Source organism: Dermacentor variabilis, unplaced genomic scaffold (genome assembly GCF_050947875.1).
Source record: "Dermacentor variabilis isolate Ectoservices unplaced genomic scaffold, ASM5094787v1 scaffold_12, whole genome shotgun sequence".
Classification (NCBI taxonomy): domain Eukaryota; kingdom Metazoa; phylum Arthropoda; class Arachnida; order Ixodida; family Ixodidae; genus Dermacentor; species Dermacentor variabilis.
The window spans coordinates 23,095,064-23,120,192 of record NW_027460280.1 but is presented as its reverse complement, the minus strand read 5'-3'; the positions used below and the strand labels follow the sequence as shown (position 1 = coordinate 23,120,192).

Genomic DNA, 25,129 nt, shown 5'->3' with positions numbered 1-25,129 from the left:
TGTGTTACAAGGCATGGGCTGAAATGTCTTCGTCAGTTATGAATGATTAAGTGCCTGTCAGTCATCCAAGTTGATTTCTATTTCTGCTAGCCACCATTGTGTCCAACTTTTATATTCGTGCATGGTTACTTGCACACCTTCTATGAGCCTGTCATTAATAAGTTGTGCACACGCAGCAATGAAATTAGCCCACTCAGGCATTTTCCTTATCCATGTCAAAGAGTGTTTTCACAATAATATAAGTACAGTGAAACCTCGTTATAACGAACAGTTAAAAAGTCTGAAATTAGTTCGCTATATCCATAATTCGTAATATAAAATTTCGTAAAAAATACATGCAAGAGGAGCAAAATTCAATCAGAGAAGGCACAGCAACTCGAACGATGCTTACTTGGGTCACGTTCATTTATTTACGCACAAAGAACTGCGTTATCGCGGCCTGCTTCTTGGTGTTGATCGCATTCCGTATCACGCCCTGTCCCACAGTTTGCAAACACTCAACAAGGGCAAACCCACTGCCCTCAATAGCACTGCAGTGGTGGCGCAGTAAATCCAACGCAGCAAGTGCTTCTTGTGAAGTCGAAATGTTCTCATCGTCTACAGGGTCAGCCTGAGCTTCGTCTGCGGGATGTTCAGAGACTTCCGCGGCGATTTCGGCGTCCGTCAGTACAGCCGTGGTCGCTGAGATGTCGTCGCCACCTACGAAGTCTTCTACAGTCATTGTTGCGGGCATGTCACCAACAAAACGTGAAAAATCGTTCCAGGCCTCATTGAGCTCGCGGAGCTCTGCTTCTGCTTCGTCGGGATCGTCACCATCGTCACTTGATGCATGGGCCTCTGGTGGAACAAAACCTGCGTGCCGAAAGCAGTTGGCAATCGTTTCACCTTTCACACTGTCCCATGCCGCTTTAAGCATCTGGATTGCTCCCAGCAGGTCGATCTTCAAGTCTTGCTTCATACGAAGCTTCAGCGGTTGTGAGATGCGGACGATTTCTTTGGCTGTCAACTCTCGATGACGACGTGGCATCTGTGGCGCTGTCAGCGCCTGCGAGGTAGTCCTGAACGTTTGCTGTGCCGCACAACACACTTGTAGTGCAACGAAGCCTACTGCCTTCTATTAAAGTGAGGTAGGGCTTCGCGTCGCGAAGTTCGTTATATCCGTTTTATGCCAAACCGCATTCACTATAGGAAGTTAAAAATACATGTGTTTGACAAAAATATTTCGGAAGAGTTCGATATATTCAATAATTCGTTATATGCGTGTTCGTTATATCGAGGTTTGACTGTAGTATCAATAGCGCTGGAGTTGATCTTAGATGATTAGATGAAACGGCCTAAAGCCACTCAATTGCTTGATTGTTTCGGGGGCACCTATTAGAGTACAAACGTTTACTGAACAGAGATAGCATGAGCGTTTGCAGATGCGTCAAGCGTACTGACACTACAGAGAGAGCTCCAGAACATCTACAAGATTTTATTGGTGCAGTAAAACATAGGAAAATACTTTTATGCATTGTAACAGTATACTAGATTGTGCTGGGTTCTCCTTTCATCGCACATGAATTGGTGCTCGAAATGTTTTTCGCAGACAGTCTGTCGACTGAAGGAATCTATCCTTCCTCAGGATTTCATGCACTCTTCAGACTTCAGTCTTTTGGCGCCGAAAACACGAACTTTGTCTTGCACGAGTTGCACCTCATATTAGAATGCGGGAAAAAGCATTTTTTTCTCCGTTGTGCGCTAAAAAAGTGTGACACATTGCTGGGAAAGTCTGCAAAAGGACCGTGTGCTCTTATTTTCCCATTGCAAAAGGCAGGTCCTCTGTGGGCATTAACTACTCACGCTTTCTATACGGCGTCGCTGTGCAGTTCATACACCTCTTGTATTCTTCCACCGTGTTTTGAGCATCTCGCGACATCGCATGGACGTGGCATTCTCTGCTACTTGCAGTTTGTGCGAGCTTCGCCAACCAGCAAAACCAGCACAGCACTATGTGGTAATGAAACTACCGAAACACGAAAAAGCAGGCGGCACAGAGTTAAATGAATGCAAATTAATCCTTTCGACCACCCGTGCCATTGTCAGGGGTATTGTCAAAAGTGATTTTTTCTAATCGAGTAGAAATGCATCCGGCAAGAACTTTCTGTTGCAGCGTAGCGAAAGCTATGGAGCTGAAGCACACATATTTCGCATCTGCATATAGTATGTGAATGTGAGCAACTGGAACCTACGTACCATAAAGCAAACTGTACCACTTATTTTCTAGTTCGATTTATTTTAAGCTGTCTTAGGAAAAGGATTTCCGTTTCTTGTTGTTCCTAGTTCTTTGGCTTTCTGGTATCTATTTCTGGTATACATATATAAATGTATCTGCACTACTTGGCATAGTAACACAAAAGCAGAAGCTCCGCACGTGTGAGCGCATGTGCGTAGCTTTGGCAGTGCTGCCACAGAAAGCTGTCGGTTATGGACAAGTGGCATTTTCTTCCATCTTATTGTACAAAACTGATCTTTCTATTGTGAGTGGTTGAATACTAGTGACTGAATTATAATGAGGAGTGGCTATGTCATCGGGTGAGTACTTGAATGTCCCGGGGGAGTCTCAAATTGTGTCCAGCATTTACCTCAATTTCTCAATTACTAAAGCTCTGTTTGTGATAATATTGCCTTAGACATTCTGAAGCATTAATCTGTCACTTTAGCTTAACTTAATATTTGCCATTAGTGTCCCTTTAAGAAACAGGAAAGCCTTGCTTCTCAGGTGGCGGTGATCAATCGCTCTGGCACTGAGCCAGATCCCGAGCTCCTCTTCTACATGACCAATGTAAAACAGTGATTGCAGTTTTGGATGCTGTATAGTGTCTCGCTCTATGTTTCGAACGTACTGCACATTGTCACAGACATAGTGGCAGTAAACAATTTTTCCATTTGTTGGTGAGGCGATTTCATGGCTTCAAGAATGCCATGCGGCTGCTACTAAAATTTCAATCAACTCTGCACCTAACAGCTACTTTCGCCATTTAATACTGACGAACTTCTGGTTAGGCCTAGCTGCATTGTATTGTCGTGATGAAAATTTGCTGCCAGCTGACATGGTGGTGGGCAGCAGGTTGTCGCGGCAAGGTAACGCCTCCAATATGTTTAGGCCAGTAAACCACTTCGGTTAGTGGGCCCGAGATCATGGGCTAGACTGGTGGCTGAAAGCTAACATTGGCTCCATGGCACATGCCAGACACTACTGCAAATGCTTTTGCGAAGTTTGTTTTTTCACTTACTGGACGGAATGGCAAAAGCTTTTGTGTAGGCTGTAAGCTCCAGACTGAATACATGCATCACAACTTCTGATAGCGGTGCACAGTTACAGGTTGCGCGTGCATATTTGCACTTTGCGATGGCACACAATGCACATTAAGCTGCGCGACAAGCCAAGCGGGACTGCCCCGCAGTGTCAACCATTGGGGTTTTTCAGGTAAATAGTATATATGTGAAGCACAGCCTAGGGCAAATTTAAGTAAATTTTTCATACTGCTGGCAGGGTAAAAAACAACGAAATTAATTTTGCTGCTAAAGTTAATGTTTTTGGACTGCCCGTGCAATTATTCAGACGTTCTTGCGAGATATTAAAAAAATCGGTCTGTTTTCATCATCAAGTTTGACACTCAATATGTTAATTTCACATTAGGCGAAAGGCGAAAGTCTCGACACAAAGATGAGCCCACCAGGTGATTATGTAGCATGCCATACTAGTAGCCTGGCGGAGCTAATAGCAGCTGTGCTACTGCCCTCTCTTGGCTGAAATTTTCCTGCAATAGCTACTTGGTCCACCTAGCCACCTATTAATGCAAAATTATCGTTTGGAGGGTCAAATTTGATTATGAATATCTCAGTATGGAAGCATTCCTGAAGAATCAAACAAAATTATGTTGCCCTCTAATTGATCGTGCAAGGTTTTAATAGAAACGTACATACTAAAAACTGTAAAATAAAAAAAATTGTTTTTTGCTGGTTCTACTGGTTCACAAAAACTGTGCCTGCGAAAGCAGATAAAACTACCTATGCAAGCAACCATTTTTTGCATAGATAGCATTAGTTTTATCAAAATTATCGATACTCTAACTTTAGATAACTTGTATAACCTGGAGATAATGCACTCTAAGAAAAGTTTACGCCCTTTGGCGTGCCCCTTCTGCCACACAACAATAATTGTCATCTGCCTTGATGCGTTTCCTTTCTTGAAAACGCCGTGCCCGCTACTTTCCTGTCGGGAATGCTATCATGCTAATAACGCATGATAATGCATTATCAGGAAATGCATCAAGGCAGATGACGATTATCGTTGTGTGGCAGAAGGGGCACTCCAAAGGGTGTAAGCTTTTCTTAGTGTGTGGCATTAAGATAACAATGCAAAAATAAAAAAAAAATGCCAAGTCTATTTAGGGAGGTATCGACATACTTTTTTTTCACAGAGTGCTGTCTTTAAATATATTAAAGCAGGGTGATCATGCTGAGGGTTCTCAAAATGCCTCTAAAGTCTGCACGGAGCACATCCAAGTGCTTCCGCGCTTTTTAAGTACATCTTAGGTTGCCTCCGGTTTGTCGGAGTCCATAGTAAGGATTGCAATGAAGTGGGGGGGGGGGTTAATTTTTAGTGTTTGAATTAATGAACTAATGGCCACTTAATGTTTTCACACTGCTAGCCCACTCTAAAAGTTCCATATAATGTAGCTTGCAACCATTTTTGTAAACCTGCTGCAAAAGTCCCATTTTACTGCTCCGAAATGCATTTTTGGCTGATCCAAAAGCTGCTCTGAAATGGCACCGACCTGTAGCATCACTGGGTTTGCCTAAGGTGTCAACACTCACTGAGTGCTGCAAATAGGGCAAGTTGAAGTGTGCAGCGCAGCTTTTATGACATCTTTTCATTTGTTCTTTTTCAGATGATTACCCACATTGAGTATGTGCACAATAAAAATTTTATCCACAGAGACATCAAGCCGGACAACTTTCTTATGGGAATTGGTGGTCACTGCAACAAGGTATGTTGTGGTTCTGTTGTGCAGAACTTACCTGTGTTGTTCTTTACTATTTCGTATTCGTATGGGTGTACGAATACTTAAAACATTCGAATAGCAATTCAAATATATTCCTAAACAGTTTAGATTATGAAGTGAGTGGTCATTTGCAAGTTCAAATATTTTTCTGATAGTTTTATAATATTAAACATCGTCAAGTGTGTATGATCAGACATAAAACTGAAGCAACAATGCGACAACTTTATCCTGGACGTAGTGGACATAAAGCATGAGAAATTGCATCATAGCGCATGCTGCATAACCCATGGTGCCAGACTTCTTCTTCTAAACTGTGATTGTTCACAGTTGAGTTTTGCTTGTACATGGCATCTAGCAGTGGGTGTATTGGTCGGTACAATAGGTGCTACATCAGACAGGCTTTGTTGCAACATTATTTGATATAATGACACCATCTGCTATGACCATTCCAGCTAGAGAAAAAGTTTTTTTTTGTTCTTCTGTTGTAACACGACAAACATACTTCATTTAATCTTGGCGGTACACACACATGCTCTAAGACCATCTCTCTGAACAGCATTTGGATAATTGAGGACCACTTGTGTTCAGAGGAGCTCTTGTATATGAACAAACTGCTCATTTGTCGCTAAAACTCCCTTGTATATTAATCCTGCCAAGGAAAGCACTTGTCACCCTGATAATAACAGGTCCTCTTGTCAAAACAGTGGCTCTGGGCTAAGGCTTTCCTTTGGAAGTAAAGAAATATTGGGGTACTTGTTTCTTCAAAAAAATAGCAGAAGGATGTCCATTCTTTTTGCAATGTTTCAAGAGGCTTTCCTTGTTCATGTCCTGTTAATCTCCGCCTCCTTGTGGATTCTTTGTCTTGTTTTGGGTGCTCCATTTGTGCTTTTAACTAGAGGTGTGCGAATATTTGAAAATTGAGACTATTATTGAATATTATATTTTGAATATTCGTATTTGATTTGAAAACTAGGTATTAGAATATTTTCGAATACTTGGTTGTATACCAATATTCAAAACAAATTGACTATATTGCTGGCTGTGTGGGTGTAAATGCGGTTCTTACCATTTGTTTTCATCTAATCTAAGAATAGGTTTGATTTGGTGCTGAATTTTGGAGTTTCATGCTGCTGGCGAAAAAGCATGCTCAGCCACTGAATGTCTAAGCTTTGCGGGAAAACCAGCCTCCCAGTAGCAAGGGGCGCGGGTTTGCTGACAGTGGGGGTTGCAATTATAGTGCAATGAAAGGGGATTGGGACAACTGCACAAATGATTCCAACTGCAATAAGAATGAGCACATCAGGGTCGTATACTCCCGCACTTAGCCGTGCGTGGTTTAGCCGTGTCCGAGGAAAAGGGGATCGTGGGGGTTGAGTTGATGCCAGGAGTTTGGACCTTTATGGCCCCTCGGTGGAGGCAACATGTCCCTTTAGCCTCAGCTTCATGTAGACAGCACTCCCGCACTGACCCATCCGGGGGAAATCAGTAGTTTCGTTTTCCTGTCTCTCTCTCCCTTCAACCTTCGTCTTTCTCTCTCACTTTTCATCTCTCCTGTCCTTCGTTTTAGTGCTTCCAATTTTCCAGGCAGCAAGGGTTAACCTGCTGTAGTTTATCTAACCTTTGGTCTATTACATTAGGTTATAGTAGCTATGTACAGGTGGCGTCTGTATTTCCTTCGGGTCTCGTAGTGTCTCCTTGTTGGGCTTGATAGTAGGTGGCTGGCATAGCCGCTAAAATTAAGCAGCTATTTATGTAAGCAACTATTTAAGGATTTATCGTCCTTCCACCGTCTGCCTGATTGCCCCCTCTTACCAAAAGAGGGTGCACTGAAGAAATGTTGCAGTTTTTTGGTGAATGCAATGAAACTTTCCCACGATTTCACGTCATTCATAGTGTCGCATAGTAGTAACAGTAAAGAAAGCAGCAAAACTGTGAATAGTGAAACTAGTGTTTTGTTGGGCGAACCTGTGCCCTCAAAAACAAGCTACACTGAAAGCACAACGATAGCGGTGTGAACACAGTCGGCGGTCGTCAAAAATGTGATCTGCAGGTCAAGCGCATCGGCTTTTATACACGAGTCATCGAAGGTTCCAAAGTAATCTGTGGTGCCCGCTTGTCTTCCCGAAAGTTCTACACAATTCGCGTTGCACTTGCAATCTGATTACATAAGCTTAGGTGACAACGGAACCATTGATAACATTAGAGAAACTTCTTATACGTGTGGATGCGTCCCGTGCAAAGCGATAGCATCCATTAAATAATGCAAAGCGCTCACCCATAAAAGATAAACAAATCCACATGTCAGTGCCCTCCTCTCAAAAAAAGCATTGTCCCGATACTACTAACATAACTGGAGAGCAAAACACAAAAGGACACTTATTAAACAAAAGTAACAAAACAACAAAGAAACAACGTCCAAAGTAACACATTCCAAAAAGAGAAAGTCCAAAGTTCATCTATGTGAAGTCCCAACGTTCGTGAACGCTGGTAGAATGGCTTAAGTCGCACAACACGGACTACTTGAGGTTGTGAGCGGTGCCGCTGTGATAGTGAAATGCCGTCTGGCACGGCCTCATAGTCGAGTGCACCAATGTGTCTGTCTATCTTGTAGGGTTCGAAATAGCGGTGTAAAAGATTCCTCTGTCGGTGATGAAGACTTCTGGGGCACCATGTCGCAGCAGGATGTTCTCGATGAAGAATTTTGCCACTTTGGCTGCACTACCTTTCGGCAGAGCTTTCGTTTCAGCAAAGCGGGTGAGGTAGTTCGTCGCCACAATGATCCACTTATTTCCAGGTGTCGACGTCGGAAAGGGTTACAACAAATCCATCCCGATCTGCTAAAATGATCAGCAAAGAGGCTCGATTGGCTGTAGTAATCCTGTTGGCCTTGTCGGTGGTGTCTTGCGTCGCTGACAGTCTCGGCATCTCTTGATGTAACGGGCGACGTCGGCGGTCAGGAGTGGCCAGTAATACCTTTCCTGTATCCTCAGTAGCATCCGGGAGAATCCAAGGTGCCCAGCGGTCGGATCGTTATGTAGGGCGTGCAGTACTTCTGGACGCAACGCTTTTGGAACAACAAGAAGGTTGTCGGTGTGGACTGGTGAGAAGTTCTTCTTTACAAGTGGGTTGTTTTGAAGCGTGAATGAAGACAATCCTCGCTTAAATGCTCTAGGGACAATGTCGGTGTTCGCTTCCAAATATCCGACGATACCTTTTGGCGGCGGGTCCACTCGTTGCTGTTCAGCGAAGTCTTCCGCGCTTATTATTCCAAGGAAGGTGTCATCATCCTCGTCTTGCGGCGGCGGGTTAACGGGGGCACGTGATAGGCAGTCGGCGCCAGAGTGTTTTCATCTGGACTTGTAGATTACAGTGATGTCATATTCTTGCAGTCTGAGGCTCCACCGCGCCAGGCATCCTGAAGTCCTGAAGGGTCCTTTGAATTTGCTAGCCAACACAACGCGTGATGGTCGCTGACGACTTTGAATGGCCTGCCATATAGGTAAGGGTGGAATTTTGCTGTAGCCCAAATGATGGCGAAGCATTTCTTTTCAGTTGTAGAATAATTACCTTCCGCTTTTGACAGCGACCGGCTAGCGTAAGCTATCATCTATTCAAGTCCATCAATAGTGAAAACCCTGAAAAGACTGTTAGAATGATTTCACCTTTCACTGTTGCAAAAAGTCTCACCAGAACAATTGGTCCCAGCTACAAAGTTACAAAGATTGCGAGCGGCGACCTCCTGCTTGAGGTGTGTGATAAACAACAACATAACAAGCTCCTAAACCTGGTCTCATTCGGTAATGTGAACCTCGCAGTGACTCCACATTGATCCATGAACATAAGCAGAGGAGCGATTTCTGACGATCTGTTGAACCTGACTGAGGAAGAGCTCCTAGAGGGCTGGGAGGGATAGAATGTTACCCTAGTAAAAATAATCAGAATCAAACTGTAAAAAAATAAAGAATTTCCACCTAAACATCTGATCGTCGCCTTTGCATCCAGTGTGCTGCCAGAAATGTTAGAAACAGGATACACAAAAGTCCCAAGTCCTATCATACATCCCGAGCCCTCGGAGGTGTTTCAAGTATCAGAGGTATGGCCACTGTTCACAGAGCTGCTGGGGCTGACAAACCTGTGTGGAGTGTGGTGTCCACAATCACCCCTCAGGTTAGTGTAATGGCGCACTCCGCTGTTCGAACTAAGATTGTGGACACGCAGCTTACTCTCTAGCTTATCCTACATGGCAGAAAGAAAAAGATACTATCACACTCAAAGTAATATAATACATTTCCTTCCAGGAAGCATGAAAGTACGCATCATTTTTTTATACCACAAGGTATGCTGATGCAGTGCTTAAGGGGCCAACGCCGCAGCAGATTCCGGCATCTACCCGGTGCTCAAAGAGTGTGGCCGCGGTCGTGCCACCAGCCCCCCCCCAGGCGACAGCAGCCAGCGCTGCTTCGTCATCCCTGAAGGAGGGCCCTTTTACCTATGGGTTGGTTGCCTCGAAGGTTTTGCCTCATCAGATGAGACCCACCCTGTAAAAACCCCGTTCGTGTGAGCGGAAGTCCTGTGGCTCCAAGGAGTTTATAGACACGACCCAAGCCAGACGGCGCATCCAGCGCCTCAGGAGTGGCGTGATTCTCACGACCGCCCCAAGAAAAACAAAGCCCGAATCATGGGGCCTGGAAAGGCTCTGTAAGCCAGCTTGACTCCTTTTGATGCACAGCACAAAAACACGGACAATAGTACACTGACACACGGGCATTGTTATCATACAGAAAAATATTACACTGGAACATGAGAGGTCCTATCCATAACTTCGATGAACATTTACACAAATAAAATCCAGAGGTGCTCTGTATTCAGGAGACGTCTTAAATCTACGCAAGCAAACTTTCTCCAGCAATATGCTATTTTATGGTAAGACAGAGAAAACGCTGTTACATTGTCCAGTGGTCTAGCTATAATAGTCAACAGAGATGTTGCCTATTGGTAACTGCTCAGAACTCCTCTTTGGGCAGTTGCTATCGTAGCAGTGCTATTAAAAATAGTCACCATCACGTCTATATACATCCCCTCAAGTTATCAACTCTCTAGAACATTTCAAAGCTTCATTGATGAGCTCCGTCACTCTTACATAGTCGTTGGGGATCTAAACATGCATAGTTCACTGTGGGGTGACTCGCTGTGATGCGAGAAGACGGCTAATGGAAAACTTTCTATTCTCCTCAAGTGCCTGCTTGCTTAGCATGAAAGAACCAACATTCTACAGCCCCTACACACAAAACGTATTCTTTCATAGGCCTAAGCATAGCGTCCAGTACAATTGTATCATATATGGAGTGGGATGTGATTAATAACCCTTATCGAGGTGCACCGCTTCCCCATTGTTCTAAACCTAATAAAACAAGCCGAGTGCACTACACATGTTCCCCGATCGAAAGCCAGTTCCACTAACTAGACTGTTTTGCAAACTAATACACTTGCCCTGGAGTGATAGCCGTCTGCTTAGTCTAGACAATGCAGTAGCATACACAACAGCATTTATCATTGGTGCTGCATCAATATGCATTTCCTAAACAAATTGGTTGCCTTCGAAACAACATACTCCATAGTGGAATGAGGAATCTAGGGAAGCCTGGAAAAAGCAAAAGCAAAACGAGACTTGGAATCTCCTTTGTAACTTTGCAACTACAGATAACCTAATTAACTTCAAGGCAATTAAGTTGCAAGGTAGAATAACATGCCACCATGCCAAACGGGAAAGTTAGGAAAAGTACATAAGTAGCATCAAATCTTATAAAAAAGCCTGGAACAGGGTGAACAAAATAAAAGGCCGTGAAACTCGTCTTCTACCACTGGTAAATATATAAGGAGACCCTCTTGAGGAACAGGTTGATTGTCAAGGAGCACATTTTCAGTACGTCTCATTTCTAAAATACATTTCATTTCTAAAATACATTTCTAAAATACCAGCGACAAGCAAAGCAACTGTCTCTGTGTCGGAAAGACACATTCGATGAAGTATACAATTGTCCATTTAGAATGGCGGAGTTCCAAGCTTCACTGAATTGTTGTAACAAGTCTGCTCCAGGAAGTTACAGAATAATGTATGAAATGGTCAAAAGCACCCTGAAACTCTTAGAACACAACTGTCACTGTTTAACTCCAGGTTCTCTGCCAACTATATTCCGTCTGCCTGGAAAGAAGGAATAGTAATTCCTATTCTCAAAGATGGCAAGGACCCTTCCTCGCCCAGTAGTTATAGGCCTATCGCTCTAATGAGTTGTCCATGCAAACTATTTGAGAAAATGATTAACTGCTGCCTCATCCATTTTCTCGAGAGCAACAAAATACTCTATCCCTTACAGTGTGGTTTCAGGGAAGGTAGCTCCACAACAGAACACCTTGTCTGTATTGAGAGAAATATTTGTGATGCCTTTGTGCACAAACAGTTCCTCTTGTGAGTATTTTTAACGCGATAGCGTTAAGGAGCTCGGTGTTAGGTGGGCGTAAAGTTAGGTGGGTGGATGAGATTAAGAAGTTTGCAGGGACGACGTGGCCACAATTAGTACATGACCGCGGTTGTTGGAGAAGTATGGGAGAGGCCTTTGCCCTGCAGTGGGCGTAACCAGGCTGATGATGATGATGTTAAGGAGCTCGTGTCGCAGAAAAGTCGGTGTCAGTGGCGTCGGCCGTGGGCGATAAATCACGGGAGGCACTTCATAAATAAAAAACAACTTGCAAGATGGGCTGGATGGGAATTGAACCAGGCTCTCCGGAGTGTGAGACGGAGACGCTACCACTCAGCCACGAGTTCGATGGTTCAAAACCGTACAAAAGCGCCTCTAGTGAATGCGGTGTTGCCTTAGAAACGTGCCGTAGAAAGTTCTACTGCGGTGTATATCGGTAATTATGAGCATGTAACTTACAGAAGTCGCAGTTACACGAGTAGCGAAATACGTTTCCGCTACATTTCTTCTGCGCTCTGCGAGCCATCTTGCTGCAAACACAGAAGACCCCCTCCTCGCAATGTGTGGCGCTGCCCCGACACGTTACGCGCCACTCGCCCGCTTCTCCCCTTCGGGCCGTGCGGGGACTGGTGCGAGGATGCCCCACTAACCTTGCGTTTAATAAGTTTTCTCGCTCTCTCCCCTTCCAACTTCCAGCGTGCGTCACTCGAACCTTCGTGTTTAGGTGACGCGGCTCCTCTTACCGCTCAGAGCGCGATTCGTAGGTGCAGCATCCGATGCGGGACGCCTCTGACGTGATCGCTGCGCCGTAGCGCGTCTGGTGGGAAAGCGTCCCCTGCAATTTGTGCCGAGCTGCTTCTGAGGAGTCAGGCGTCTGCGTGGTGCTCCCAAGTGAGATAGAGGACGATCCCATCAAGGCATCAGCCCCATGATCGCGTCGGCCTTCATGGCGCATTCCAAACCGAGTTCTTTAATTCGTTCTGCTTGCTCAAGCACATGTTGCGTTGCCGTGCTGAACGCTGCATTGCTCGGCGCTCACCGCGTGATTGGTGGATGCAAAGTCCGATGCGGGGCGCCTCGTAAGTGATCGCTGCGCCGTAGCGCATTGTCTTACACCCCTTGGCGGGTCGACGGGAATGCAATCGCGCTCCACTCTTGAAGGCGAAGCTTAAGCGTCCTCCAATTTTTTTTTTAGATATGGAGAAGGCATATGACACAATTTCGCGCTTTGGAATCCTCCGTGAGTTGTCTGAAATGGGAGTCTGAGGCAACTTGCTGAACGTAATTCCAAGTTACCTCTCCCATTGCACGTTCTGTGTTAGAGTTGGTAACATTCTGTATCATCCTTTTACGCAGGAGGCTGGTGTTCCATAAGGTGGTGTGCTGAGCTGCACTCTTTTTCATTGTCAAAATTAATTTGCTCCACACTGTCATACAACGTATATGTGGATGACATCCAGATTGGTTACGAATCATGTAATCTAAGTATCTGCGAGTGACATATACAGCTTAGCTTACATAAGTTGTCGAAGTGGGCGAACGAGAACAGTTTTGAACTAAACCCTCAAAAAAGTATGTGCATGCTCTTCTCTAGCAAAAGAGGTATACTGCCAGACCCCATAATAGATCTCAATGCAGAACGACTATCTGTAAGCCGTGAACATAAATCTTCAGGTATCATTTTAGACTGGAAGATAACTTTTGTCCCACACTTGAAGTATCTTAAAAGTAAAGTGCCTCAAGACTATGAATGTGCTTTTGTTGAGCACATTTTCCGGAAGCGACAGGAGATGCCTTATAAGCCTGTACAAAAGTCTAATATCACGTCTTGACTGCGGAGCAGTAGTCTGTAATTCTGCGAGGCCTAGTGCTTTGAAAATGCTACTGGTGCCTTCAGGACTAGTTCTCTGCAAAACCTGTATGTCTAATCTAATGAATGGTCTCTATACTTCCAAAGGGCATATTTAAGCTTTTTCTATGCTTTGAAGGTAAAATCAGCTGTAGATCATCCATGTCATTCATGACTACGGCCAGACTGTACTGTAACTGCCTGGCCACTAGGCCTCCTCTGTCCCTCTGATTTGAAGCACTGTCATAAGAAACGGGCGTTGCCATTCTAGAGAATGTCCTAATGGCTCCTACTAGACTTCCACCGTCTTGGGAGTGACAGACCATCTGGTATGACATCTTTCGTAGAAATAGCAAAATGGGCACCTGAGGCACATATACATTAGCATTTTCTTGAACTATTCCTGTACTGAATTTTATGCAGACGCTTCCAAGTAATTTACCGGTGCCGCTTATACAGCTCTGGGACTGTCATTTTTCAGTGCGTGGTGCACTAAATCCGCATACAAGTATTTTTACTGTGGAAGCATTCGCAGTCCTCTTGACAGTTAAACACATAAAGCAAATGAATATTCCAAAATCAATCGTGTTCATGGACTCATTGAACGTCGTTAGAGCTCTAATGAGTCTGCAAAAACACAAGAATTCAGTTTATAATGAACCTGTACAGCTTGTTATGCTCAGTTTACAAGGACAACCAAGTCATAGTACTATGCTGGGTACCTGGCCATAGAGGCATTAAAGGAGTACTGACACAAAAATTTTCGATCTTGTTTTTTCTTCTGCAATAAGTAGCTAATGAGCCAGTAATCATGGCACGAAACATCATTGGCTTCAGAACGCGACAAGTAATTATTTGGAGTCTTTTGTTTGTAGTGACCAGTCCAAGTTACGGTTTGAGAGAGCAACAAGATGGGCCAAAGAAGGAATGTAAACACAACAGGACACGTGATCGCACAAAACTGAGATGTGCGCATGCCAGCGCGCTCACCGGCGCACGAGCTTCGTGTTGCTAGTTCGTCTGCAACGCCTGCACGTGCTTTGCGATGTCCTTGCCATCTCCGTCGTCCTTGTTTTCGTCGTCCAGTGGCGACTATTTCCTGCTTGCTGTAATTGCCGCCAAATTAGACGTGGCCAACCACATTTGACTGGATCCACTACAAAGCAGCGACTGGAAAGTGTGGCTAGCGGCAGCTATCAATATGCGTGCGCCCTGGTACAAGTAGTATGAGCCATTCGTCGCAGGCACTTTGGGAATGAAGCATATTCCGGAGCTGAACACAAGGCGAGGTAAAAGTCAGCACAGCATCAGGCTTGGGGGTATGTAGTCTTGGCGGAAGGTAGTCGGACTGCTCCAAGCTCGGCCTGTTTTGTTTATACCAGACATGCTCGAAATGAAACTAACAAATCTGGCTGCTCTTCAACGGGGTCCATTCTAAGTGTTCAGTGGCGCACACGAACTCGGACCACTTGTGCCGCTTATCGACGCCGACGGTATAGCCAACAAGCAAGCCAGGCCTAGCTCGCTGGCCATCGGATCTAAGGCTGACGGCCCTTGCGACTCGTCGCGGCTGGTAATAAAGCATCTATATTCGTCGACACAATCAACGCCTGTACATAAGTGACACTCGTAAGTGGCACTCATAAGTGACAATACAAATAGCTTTCCTGTTGCCGTTGGGAGCGATCAGAAAACACGTTAGCCAGGCGAGCCGCTTCGCAGAGGTGGTTGCAGCGGCGGCTGCGCTGATTGCTTGCGAGTCGAAAGCACGCCAACGATTTACTATATTGCGCAACATTTTATAACACACACACTTTCGAGGTCGTGAGTTATTTCGTGTCAGAAACAAATTTTAGCCGATTTTTGTGCTGCCGTCAGTGGTGAAAGAGGTCAGCGTCACGACCAGGGAGAGAAAAAAAGAAAGACACCGGGATGATTGGAGCGGCGAGAAACTTGCTCGCAGGGCCCGCCCCGATGGTAGCACAAACTCGTGATGTAGCATTTTCTCTGTTGTTTACATTCCTTTCTTGATGTTGATATCGCAAGGTGCTGCGTTTTACGGTGGACTGTGCGCACACACTTCAGAATTGACTTTAAATATGTTCCGAGCTGTATTCGCCGTTCATATTTTGTAGATGATGTGTCTGTGCCCACGTAAATAGAGCTCACGCGTTAACTCAACTTTGAAATTTTGTGTCATTACTTCTTTAAAGGCTATGTAACTGCAGGTGAAAGTGCCACGTCAGTAGTTTTTGAACATACAAACACAAACATATAAGAAGCCAACAAACAAAGACAACACGGGAAATTACTTGGTACTTAATAACTGAAATAGAAATTATGAATTAATGGAATTGAAATTGATGAAAAAACAACTAATACGAAGACGTGGGAACGATCCCACGTCTTCGTATTAGGCGTGTGATGCTCTACCAATTAAGATACCGCGGCACCGTCTTCCCATCCACTTTCTGGGGTATTTATGTGTTACTACTAGAACTAAACCTGAGAGTACTAGCCAGCGCCACCACTAACACACTTTGGCAGCGGATGTGGAACATCCTTTCTGCTGCATGCGTCACGAGTACGTCAAGAGTACGTTTCTGCCGCAGGTGTCACATACTCACGACGCATGCAGCAGAAAGGATGTTCCACATCCGCCTCCAAGGTGTGTTAGTGGTGGCCCTGGCTAGCACTCCCAGGGGTAGTTCTAGTAGTAACACATACCGTATTTACTTGCATAATGATCGCGCTTCATTGTAAAAAAAATTGGTCCAAATTCAGGGGTGCAATCATTACGCGGGTTAAATTTCCCACGCAAAGAAAGATTTTCTTTTTTCATGCCACATTTGCTGCGGGGTGACAAGCAGGCTGCTGCCGCTGTCAGCGCGGGACACCAAAACAAAAATGGCGGTCGGCGGAGCAAGCCGAACACGATTATTTTTCTTCTCGTGAGTACATTACACGCATTGAAACAGTTTCTTCTGTATCAGTAATGAATAATATCGTTAATATCGGCAAGTTTGCAACAATAGCGTAGCCATGTCCACTTTGAGGGGACAGAAACAGATGGGCGCGCTTAGCTGCCAGTGACATAGACATATGGCGGGCATGCTGCGGAAACTGCAGCATTTGTCTTCACTGCTATCCTAATATGGCACATTTCCGCTAAGTGTGGGTGAATATCTTAGCTGCGTTACAAACGTCGGCATATGAATAGAGTACACTTCTAAAGTATCAGTGTAAATGTGGCCACTATCGTTGCTGCTCGCGATTTGTTGCGTGCCCACGAGTGCAGACGAGGAGAATCGAAAGGCGCCCTTATGTTGTTGTTGTTGACAAAAACCAGTATGAAGCCTACAAATAATAAGGCTGAAGCAGGTCTGGTTGTAGCCTTTTTCTTTTTTTTTCGTGGAAGTGCGGAAAGTGATGAAAGGAATGAAATGGGGCACCTGCTTAAGAATGTTGGGTGCGTGCAGACCTCTTGGTATGTCTTCAAGAGTTGTTCGCGTAGCATTCGACAGATGGTAAGCGCGATCATCATTAGCTAGACTTGGCACACGACATATTGCTGCGACAAGTTCAGAGTGCGATCATTACATGGGAAAGAAAAAGATTGAATTTTGACGACAAAATTCAGGGGTGCGATCATTATGCGAGTAAGTACGGTAAATACCTCAGTAAGTGGATGGGAAGACAGCGCTGCAGTAGCTGAATCGCTATAGTGTCGCACGCGTAATGCTAAGACGTGTTATCGTTCCCCACCTGCGGCAAGTTCTTTTTTCATCCACTTTCAATTCCATTAATTTATAATTTCTTTATTTCAGTTATTAAGTACCAGTAATTTCCCCTGTGTTGTCCTTGGTGTCTTTGTTTGTTGGGTTCTTGTGATATTAAAAAAATCGGGCCCGTTGGTTAAGCCCCTTCTCTTTCAAACACAAACATAGCCATCCCTCCCACAGACCTAGAGCCTTTCATGTGCCGTGAGTTGCGGAAATCTTGGTAAAGGCAGTGAAATAATGAAGTGTCAAATAAGTACATATCATTGAACCAAGATTTGGGAAATGGATAGCTCAGAAAACAAGACACAAGGAAGTGCTTCTTTGCAGGTTAAGGATAAAGGAACACACTCTTATCCCCTTACAAGAAGTGATACCCTGCCATACGGTAGGTGTGGTGACATTCTTACAGTCCTCCATGTCTTTATCCAGTGCCCTGATGTAGAAGCACAGCGTAAAAAGTACTTTTGTCTTGCATATCGTGAGCACATCCCTCTTCACGCAGCATTCCTGGAGCCATGAGCAGTTTTTTTTATTTTAGAATAGTCTTAAACTTTTTAGCAGACGTAAGCACCATGAAAATTATCTGGCCAGGCTCCCTCTAGTACGGCGTCTCTTGGCAGGCTGCAGCTGCAGTGCAAAAATTTTCCTAGCACATGCCTCTCAGCCCTTGACTCCAAGGACCCTCTTGAGGCACTAGTGCTATTGCATACATTTTATTATATCATCTCTCTATAACTGAACATTTCTACTCACAGCCCGCATCATGAGTCACTGTCATTATTTTAATACTCATATATATTATGCAATTTACAGGGACTTGTTTTAAGCCTCTTTACAGCTACGTTGTACCTACCTTTCACAACTCGCTGTTCACTTCATTCCTTATACACTGAAAACCCATCACCATATGTCATGATGCTCTTTGGCCATAGCTGGCCCTTGCGCCATTAAACAATGCACATTATCATGTAATAAGAATGTTGGGTTAGGTATAATATAGGTCCAGTGGGCCGATTCTTGGCAGTGGTGCCCGACCATGCAACTAAGCAAATATGCAAGCTCCCCACTGCATGCTCATGTTGCGCCTCTGTGCACTGCATCACATGCGCCTTGCAACATTTCAGGATAGAGCGATGGCTGGTCCACTACTGCAATACGCACCTGTGTTGCTTGGGATTTGTACACATCTCGTAGGCGATGGGTGTTCCGCAGTGGGCATTACCATGATGCCTGTATGCATCGTGGTATGCTAAAAGGTGCTATTCTAAATGAGTATATATCTATGCACATGTTTACTTGGAGTTATAATCAAAACTTTTTTAATGCTATCGAAGGTGCCCGCTTCCTCTTTCCTGTAGTATAATGTAGTATCTCGCATTATATTGGTGGTTGCATTATATTCTTGCAAATTCAATACCTCGATAACAGTGAGTCGGTCAGATGTCTCACAATGAAGGAAAACAACAGATGGGGCTTGCTGCATGAGCTATGCTGAAGAATTTCTGCTTGTATGTAGCATAAAACACAGGAAAATAAAAAGACAGTGTTCCTGCAGTTCTTTTCTAACCAATGGTTAGAAAAGCGCAGTACAGAACCACTTCGTTTTAGTTGGGTGCAAGTGCAACTTTTGCCTTGCTCATCTGTTATTTTTGTAGTGCCACCCCCGGTCATCGTATTTGACAGCAAATGCGATGATTGATGGCTGGCACAAGTTCAAATGCCTCCGAGTTTATGGCCATTTGATGTAGTATAGTAAGGCACAGGTTGGAAAGAACAGACAGTTAGTGGTAATTCCTCTATTTTCCAATTTAACACAAGCCAAATACAATTTTTTAGTATAGCAGCTTACTAGCCTAATTTCTTACAGTTGAAAATGTAATTGCAATGTTTGAATGTGTTGAGGTAGCCAAACTTGCATTGAACCGCCGCGATGGCTTACCGGCTATGGTGTTGCGCAGCTAAGAACGAGGTTGCGGGAATAAATCGGGGCTGCGGCGGCTGCATTTCGATGTGGGCAAAATGCAAAAAATGCCCGTGTCCAGTGCATTGGGGGCACGTTAAAGATCTCCTGGTGGTCATAATTAGTCCTGAGTCCGCCCACTATGATGGCGTGCCTCATAATCAAGTCGTGGTTTTGGCATGTAAAACCCCAGAATTCAGTTGAAAGCCAAACTTGCTAATAAATTCATATGCGTATCATTATTTGATCCAACATTTGAAGCTAAGTCGTCATCATTGGTTCGTATTGGAAAATTTTGACATTCGCGCACTCTTAAAGCCTTTGAGGGTTGAAATTTTTTGCAAAAACTGTGCCCCTGTGGTCAGTATTATTTGTTGCCGTTTCCAGCAGTAGGAAATGATTGAAAATTCATCAATATAGCGAACATTTATTTCAAGCAATATTTTTTCTCAAAAATGCTTCACTCGCACCAACAGTATAGACACAAATGCAGTAAGATGTTGAGAAAAACGTCTACCAACATTTATGGCTATCAATTTGTTGTCCCAAAACATATTTCATCAGAAGAAACACTTGAGCTGTCGCTGTGAGAATGGCACTGCGCATGGCCATACCAAAATCATGACTGCGCACACCTCAATGTACAGGAATATGCGAACCACAATCTAAGGCGAAGAAAACTTATTCGACCCTCTGAACTTCGGCCATGCGGGGCTGTATCTAAGCTACCGCAAAACGCGATAGCATGTCCTCCACGAATGCCTTAGATGGTAGCACACGACGCACCTGCGATCTTGTGAGCGAGCACTTGGAAGTAAACAAGTCCACTTGTGCGTCCCGGTGAGTGGAAACTCAATTTTAAGTGATTGTGGGCGACTCCATAGAGGTGGCAGTACCTCTCCCCAACCGGTGGTGTCGAATATGTGCAAAATACTGAACATAAGATCAGTGTTGTACATGTACATCAAAGACGCGACGGTAGAGCGGCACCGTACATGCCCAGCAATAACCATCAAAAGGTTAATAAAGCAACTTTATAATGTCTAATGTAATGACAAATTTGCTAATGTTCTGAATAGTAGAATGTGAACATTGCTTTACAGGGTGAAAATGGCTGTTCATCGTTCGAAAACTATTAGACAAGTATATTTGATTTAATATATGACTCCATATTTATGTATTGAAAATTATTTGCACATCATCTGAGGAATTTCATGACAAGACAGTCATCTGGTTCCCAGCCCATACAGCATGCGAATCCGCCACCACCCCCAACCTTAAAGAGTCTGCCCATCATGTTGTGCGAGGACTCATTAACCGCACCCGATTAGCGTGGTAGGCTCTGACCGAGGAGGAGGTGGAACGGAAGGATTCTATAGAAAGTAGAGCTGTATACGTCCACCTCCTAGCCCAAAATTGCACTGGTTTCAGGCTGTTGACTGCCTTCAAACCAGAAGTTACACGAACCTGGTACATCTTGACCGCATGTTTCTGGAATTATACCCTGATGCCAAATTTAAATTATGCGATAGAGGAGCCACCCTAGATCATATACTCTGGCATTGTGAACTAGTTCAGAGGAGAATCGCTGTCCTTCCGTAATATCTAGATTCGCGGTGGAGAGACGCACTGACTAGCTCAGATCTTCAGGACCAACTTTGGGCCATCCAGCAAGTCTGGGAAGCTACAGAGACGGGGTCCGGCCTAGACCCATGCCATCAATTCCAGGATAATTAATAAAGTTGTCACACACACACCTACTTAATTGTATTTTGATTAAGACTGAGCACAAAATGCACACAGCAGCACCTTGACTACTTCATTGTGACAACAAAAGAAACAGTGTGTGGTGGTTGGTATGTTATTGGCGTTTGATATTTTTTGTTTTTGAACAGGTGTGCCGTACGTTAACATGAAAGAAAAACAACAGTACTTTACTTTATTCAATCAAATTAGTAGTATTTTATAATGGACTAAATGCAACATACATGGCAGTTCAGGACATTGCAATGAAGTAGCACCTTTACCAAAACTTAAGTTACACAGCTTGCTTTAATAATATAGTCATTTTACTTTCAAGCAACAGGTGCTCTCTAGACATAGGTCCTTAATTTATTCATCCAGGCAGGACTGTAAACTGGCAAATGCATACTGTGCAGGAGGTTGAACAGGCAACCAGCATATGGTGATGCCAGCTTTGGTCGTGGAAAACCCAACCAGTCGCAATCTTACCATTTCAATGACTGGGTCTTAAACCCTATGGGAAATCTGCACTGCAACTTCTTGATGCTCACAGCAGTACCATAACACACATCCAAGCATAAGCATGCTAACTTTCTGACACATGGTGATCACCTTCGCTCGATTTTTTTCCTCTGGAAGTGTGCTGGTCTTGCATGTCAAACAGAACGCTCTTTCAAGCTTCTGCTACTTCAAGAGCAGTAGTGCACTGTCTTTAAACTCTAGTGTCACGTGTGGCAACATTTCTTCCTGACTGTAATGACCTCCATGAAGTGATACATGCTTATGAAGTCTTCTATGGAAAGGAACTTGAGTTCTGTCCTTACTAGATTGTAAGCATGGGATAACATATTTTGTGCATGGGAAGTTTATATCATGCAAGAAATGAAGCGCTAGATTCCATTATTACAATTTGCCATGTCACTGAAGTTGGTGGTCACTTGGAGTCACCACCATGCTTGAAAGGTCTTGGCAAGCTGGTTTTTATAATAATTGCTTGATGTTTTGTATTAGTTTTTTAAAATACAATCACACTCTCGATAGTTGTGCAAAGGGTGACAAATCCAATGACAGCGATTCCTACTTTTAAAGGGACAGTAAAGGCAAATATTAAGTCGACGTGGACTGTTAAAATACCATTACAGAAACCTTGCAGCACTTGTTTTGTGCGAAGAAAAGACTTAGTTTACGAGAAAATTGCGTCTGAAGGGTCCACATACATTTAGCGCAATTCATATCACCTCTCCCCGAGTGGGAAGTGGTGACGTTGCATACACCGTCACTGCCCTTTACTGCCGTTTGTGATTAAAATGGCGCCTGGCAGACGGCGCTACGGTTTCCTGCGCAAAACGCGAATGTGCAGCCATGGAGAAACAGTCAAGACAGAGTGTTGGATTCGCCACTGCACCTGCTCTTGGTCAAGTGGCACGGACAGTTTGGGAATCCCGCAACAACACATGGATGTGGCATTCTCTGCTACTTGCAGTTTGTGCGAGTTTCGTGAGCCAACAAAACCAGCGCAGCACTGCATGATAACAAAACTAGTGAAACTTGAAAGTGCGGGCTGTGCAGAGAGGAGCAAAACGAAACATTCTTCAACCGCCTGTGTTAGGGGTAATGTCAGTGAGTGGTTTTTTCTAAAGATCAAATAAAATTGGACAAGTATCATTTCCTTGTGTCTTATAATGCAATACAGTGATATTTTTATTTTGAGTGGTTCAGTACTAGTGACTTAATTATAATGAGGAGTGCCTTCATCATCAGGCTAGTACTTGAATGTCCTGGGGGATTCTCTAATTGTGTGCTGCACTTACCTCAATTTCTCGATTACTAAAGCTCAATTCGCGATAATGTAGATGCGTTAGACATTCTTGAGCACTAATCTATCACTTTAGCTTGACAAAAAGATAACTCTAAAGATAAAGATAAAAAGATGTCTCTGAGTGGCGCTGGCTATCACTGCTAGGGCTACATCTAGTAAACAAATACCAAAGTTAGTAGACGAATTGATAGCCATCACCGTAGCACAATTGGTAGTGCAATGCACATGTAATGCAGAGGTTGTGGGCTTTTCTCCCACCGGTGACAAGTTATCGTCGTTTTGTCCACTTTCATTTTCCTTTTCTTCATTATTTTCTACATTCCAATTTCAACCGCAGTTAATATCCCCAAATGCTTTCCTTGGGTTCTTTGTCTGTTGGCTTTATGTGGTCATAATTAACAAAATGGAGCCCCTCAGTTTGCCTTCTTCTTCTCATTTATTCATTGCGTGGGTCTCAAATCTGTCAGCGTTAATGTTATTAGGAAGCGTGCGAGGGTTTATTAGCCATGTGACTGCTCTTATGATCCCATGTTATGTGACGCCATCGGGCAGTAAAGGATGTTCCACATCTGCCCACCATGGCTCTGAGTGGCACTGGCTAGCACTCCTAGGGCTAGATCTAGTAAACATAAATACCCAAGTTAGTGGACGAGTTGATGGCTGTCGCCGTAGCACAATTGGTAGTGCAACCCATGCGTAATGCGGAGGTTGCGAGTTTGGCTCCCACCTCCGACATGTTATCTTTTCGTCCACTTTCATTTCCCTTTTCTTAACTATTTTCTACATTACAATTTCAACCATAGTTAATTTCCCTGATGCTTTCCTTGGCTTCATTGTCTATTGGCTTTATGTGGTTAAGCCTTGAGCAGACACTTAAAAACTTTGGGAACTCGAAATGAAAATGTTCAAAAAGGTGAAGCAACGATGTCATCCTGGTGTTGACAGCGCAAAACGTAGACGGGACACGAGATGAGGAGATGACACCACAAGCACACGTTTTGCGCTGTTAACACCAGGATGGAAAACCAACAAGCCCAAGCTGCTATTCTAATGATGTCATGCCATTGGTGTCTGCACTAGTCATGTGTAAGCTGCCAGTTAGTCATATGTAAGAGCAGTTCTGTTTGGTCTCAATCTATCTAGTGTAGTCAGATGCTGCTCTTGTGGAAGAGCTGTTTGGTGCACAAATAAGTTTTTGCTAGTCATGTATAAGAGCACTTTAGAGTACAAATAAAGAAAATTGCTTGCAGTTTTTATACCAAACTTCTTTTATGCTTTGTTTCTTTACTTGGTCCTATAAATATTTTATGCATTTGGATCAACCTGTTTTGCCGGTCAGTACAAATTCACCACACCTTGCGGATTTCTGCAGAATTCATGGGTTACTTTTGTAAGACTTTGCCCATTAAAGCTAAATTGTGATTGTGTTGAAGTTTAATGGTTTGCAGCTCTGTCACATTGCTAGGGTTAATTCTAAACAGTTGTTGTAAAAGTTTACATCGTTCTGTTTTCTGTTAGAAAAAGCTTTCTTGTCTGTTAAATGGCTCCTAATTTGGAATTTGGTCCTCCAAAATGGAGTTTTCTTTCCTTGTAACCTGCACCAAATTTGGATTTTCCTCCTCCACAAATTGCTCCAAATGCTATTTCAGCTGTTGCACCCCTGTCTATTTTTACCATTTTTAAAATAAAATTCAGCTTTACTCTCAAAATAAACTTCTGTGCATGAAAAAGTTAAGGTGAACAAAATTCCCCACTATGGCATGCCTCATAGTCGTATCGTGTATGCATAAAATAGGGTACAAAAAGATGTATTTTGCATTTGGGTCCTGTGAGGTAAACTGCCTGGAATGTTCATGGTGCATTACACTAGCCCACTAGCCTAAAGCTATAGTATAGCATAGAAAACGGGACAAGAGAACAAAAGAAAAAAAGCTTGCACATCTACTTACACAAAAACTCTGGAAGGGCCAGCACTTAGCACCATGAAATGAACAAAGTGGAAAGGGGAGATTGATGGCACCGTCAATAACTGCAATGTTGTCAATTTCTGGGTGTAGCCAGAAGGATTAAATGTGAATTTTTTTTCTCTCATCTTTTGATCTCCTATATATTAAACCTGCAGTAGCATGCCAGACCTTTTGTTTGGCTAGCCTCCTCACCTGTCATGAAAATTTCTCATCAGCGTGCACATATTTTCACTGCTGGTCGATATTACCATTTTACATTACAATACATTTGATATAACAAGATTCGGGGTGTGCACAAGTTGCCAGATGGGCGGGCACCATTTGGACCACAAGGTTTGGTCCCATGCCGCACCTTATCAAAATTGTAAAAAAAATTTGCAGCCCTTACACGAGTCTATACGGTACTTTTACTAACTAACGGTACTTCTACTAAAGTATTTTAGCTGAGTGCACTGCATCTGCAACAAATTTTCAATATAAGT

At 43.8% G+C, this 25,129-nt stretch overlaps 1 protein-coding gene across 3 annotated transcripts in view; it reads left to right on the top strand.

Moving 5' to 3' along the window:
* The window catches only part of LOC142566024 (casein kinase I), a 61,848-nt gene that overhangs the window by 10,169 nt on the left and 26,550 nt on the right, over positions 1-25,129 (top strand). For all 3 annotated transcript variants that reach the window (XM_075676716.1, XM_075676718.1, XM_075676719.1), the window contains exon 4: positions 4,938-5,036. In XM_075676716.1, coding sequence (XP_075532831.1) covers positions 4,938-5,036 — 99 coding nt within the window. The remainder of the gene's footprint in view (positions 1-4,937; positions 5,037-25,129) is intronic.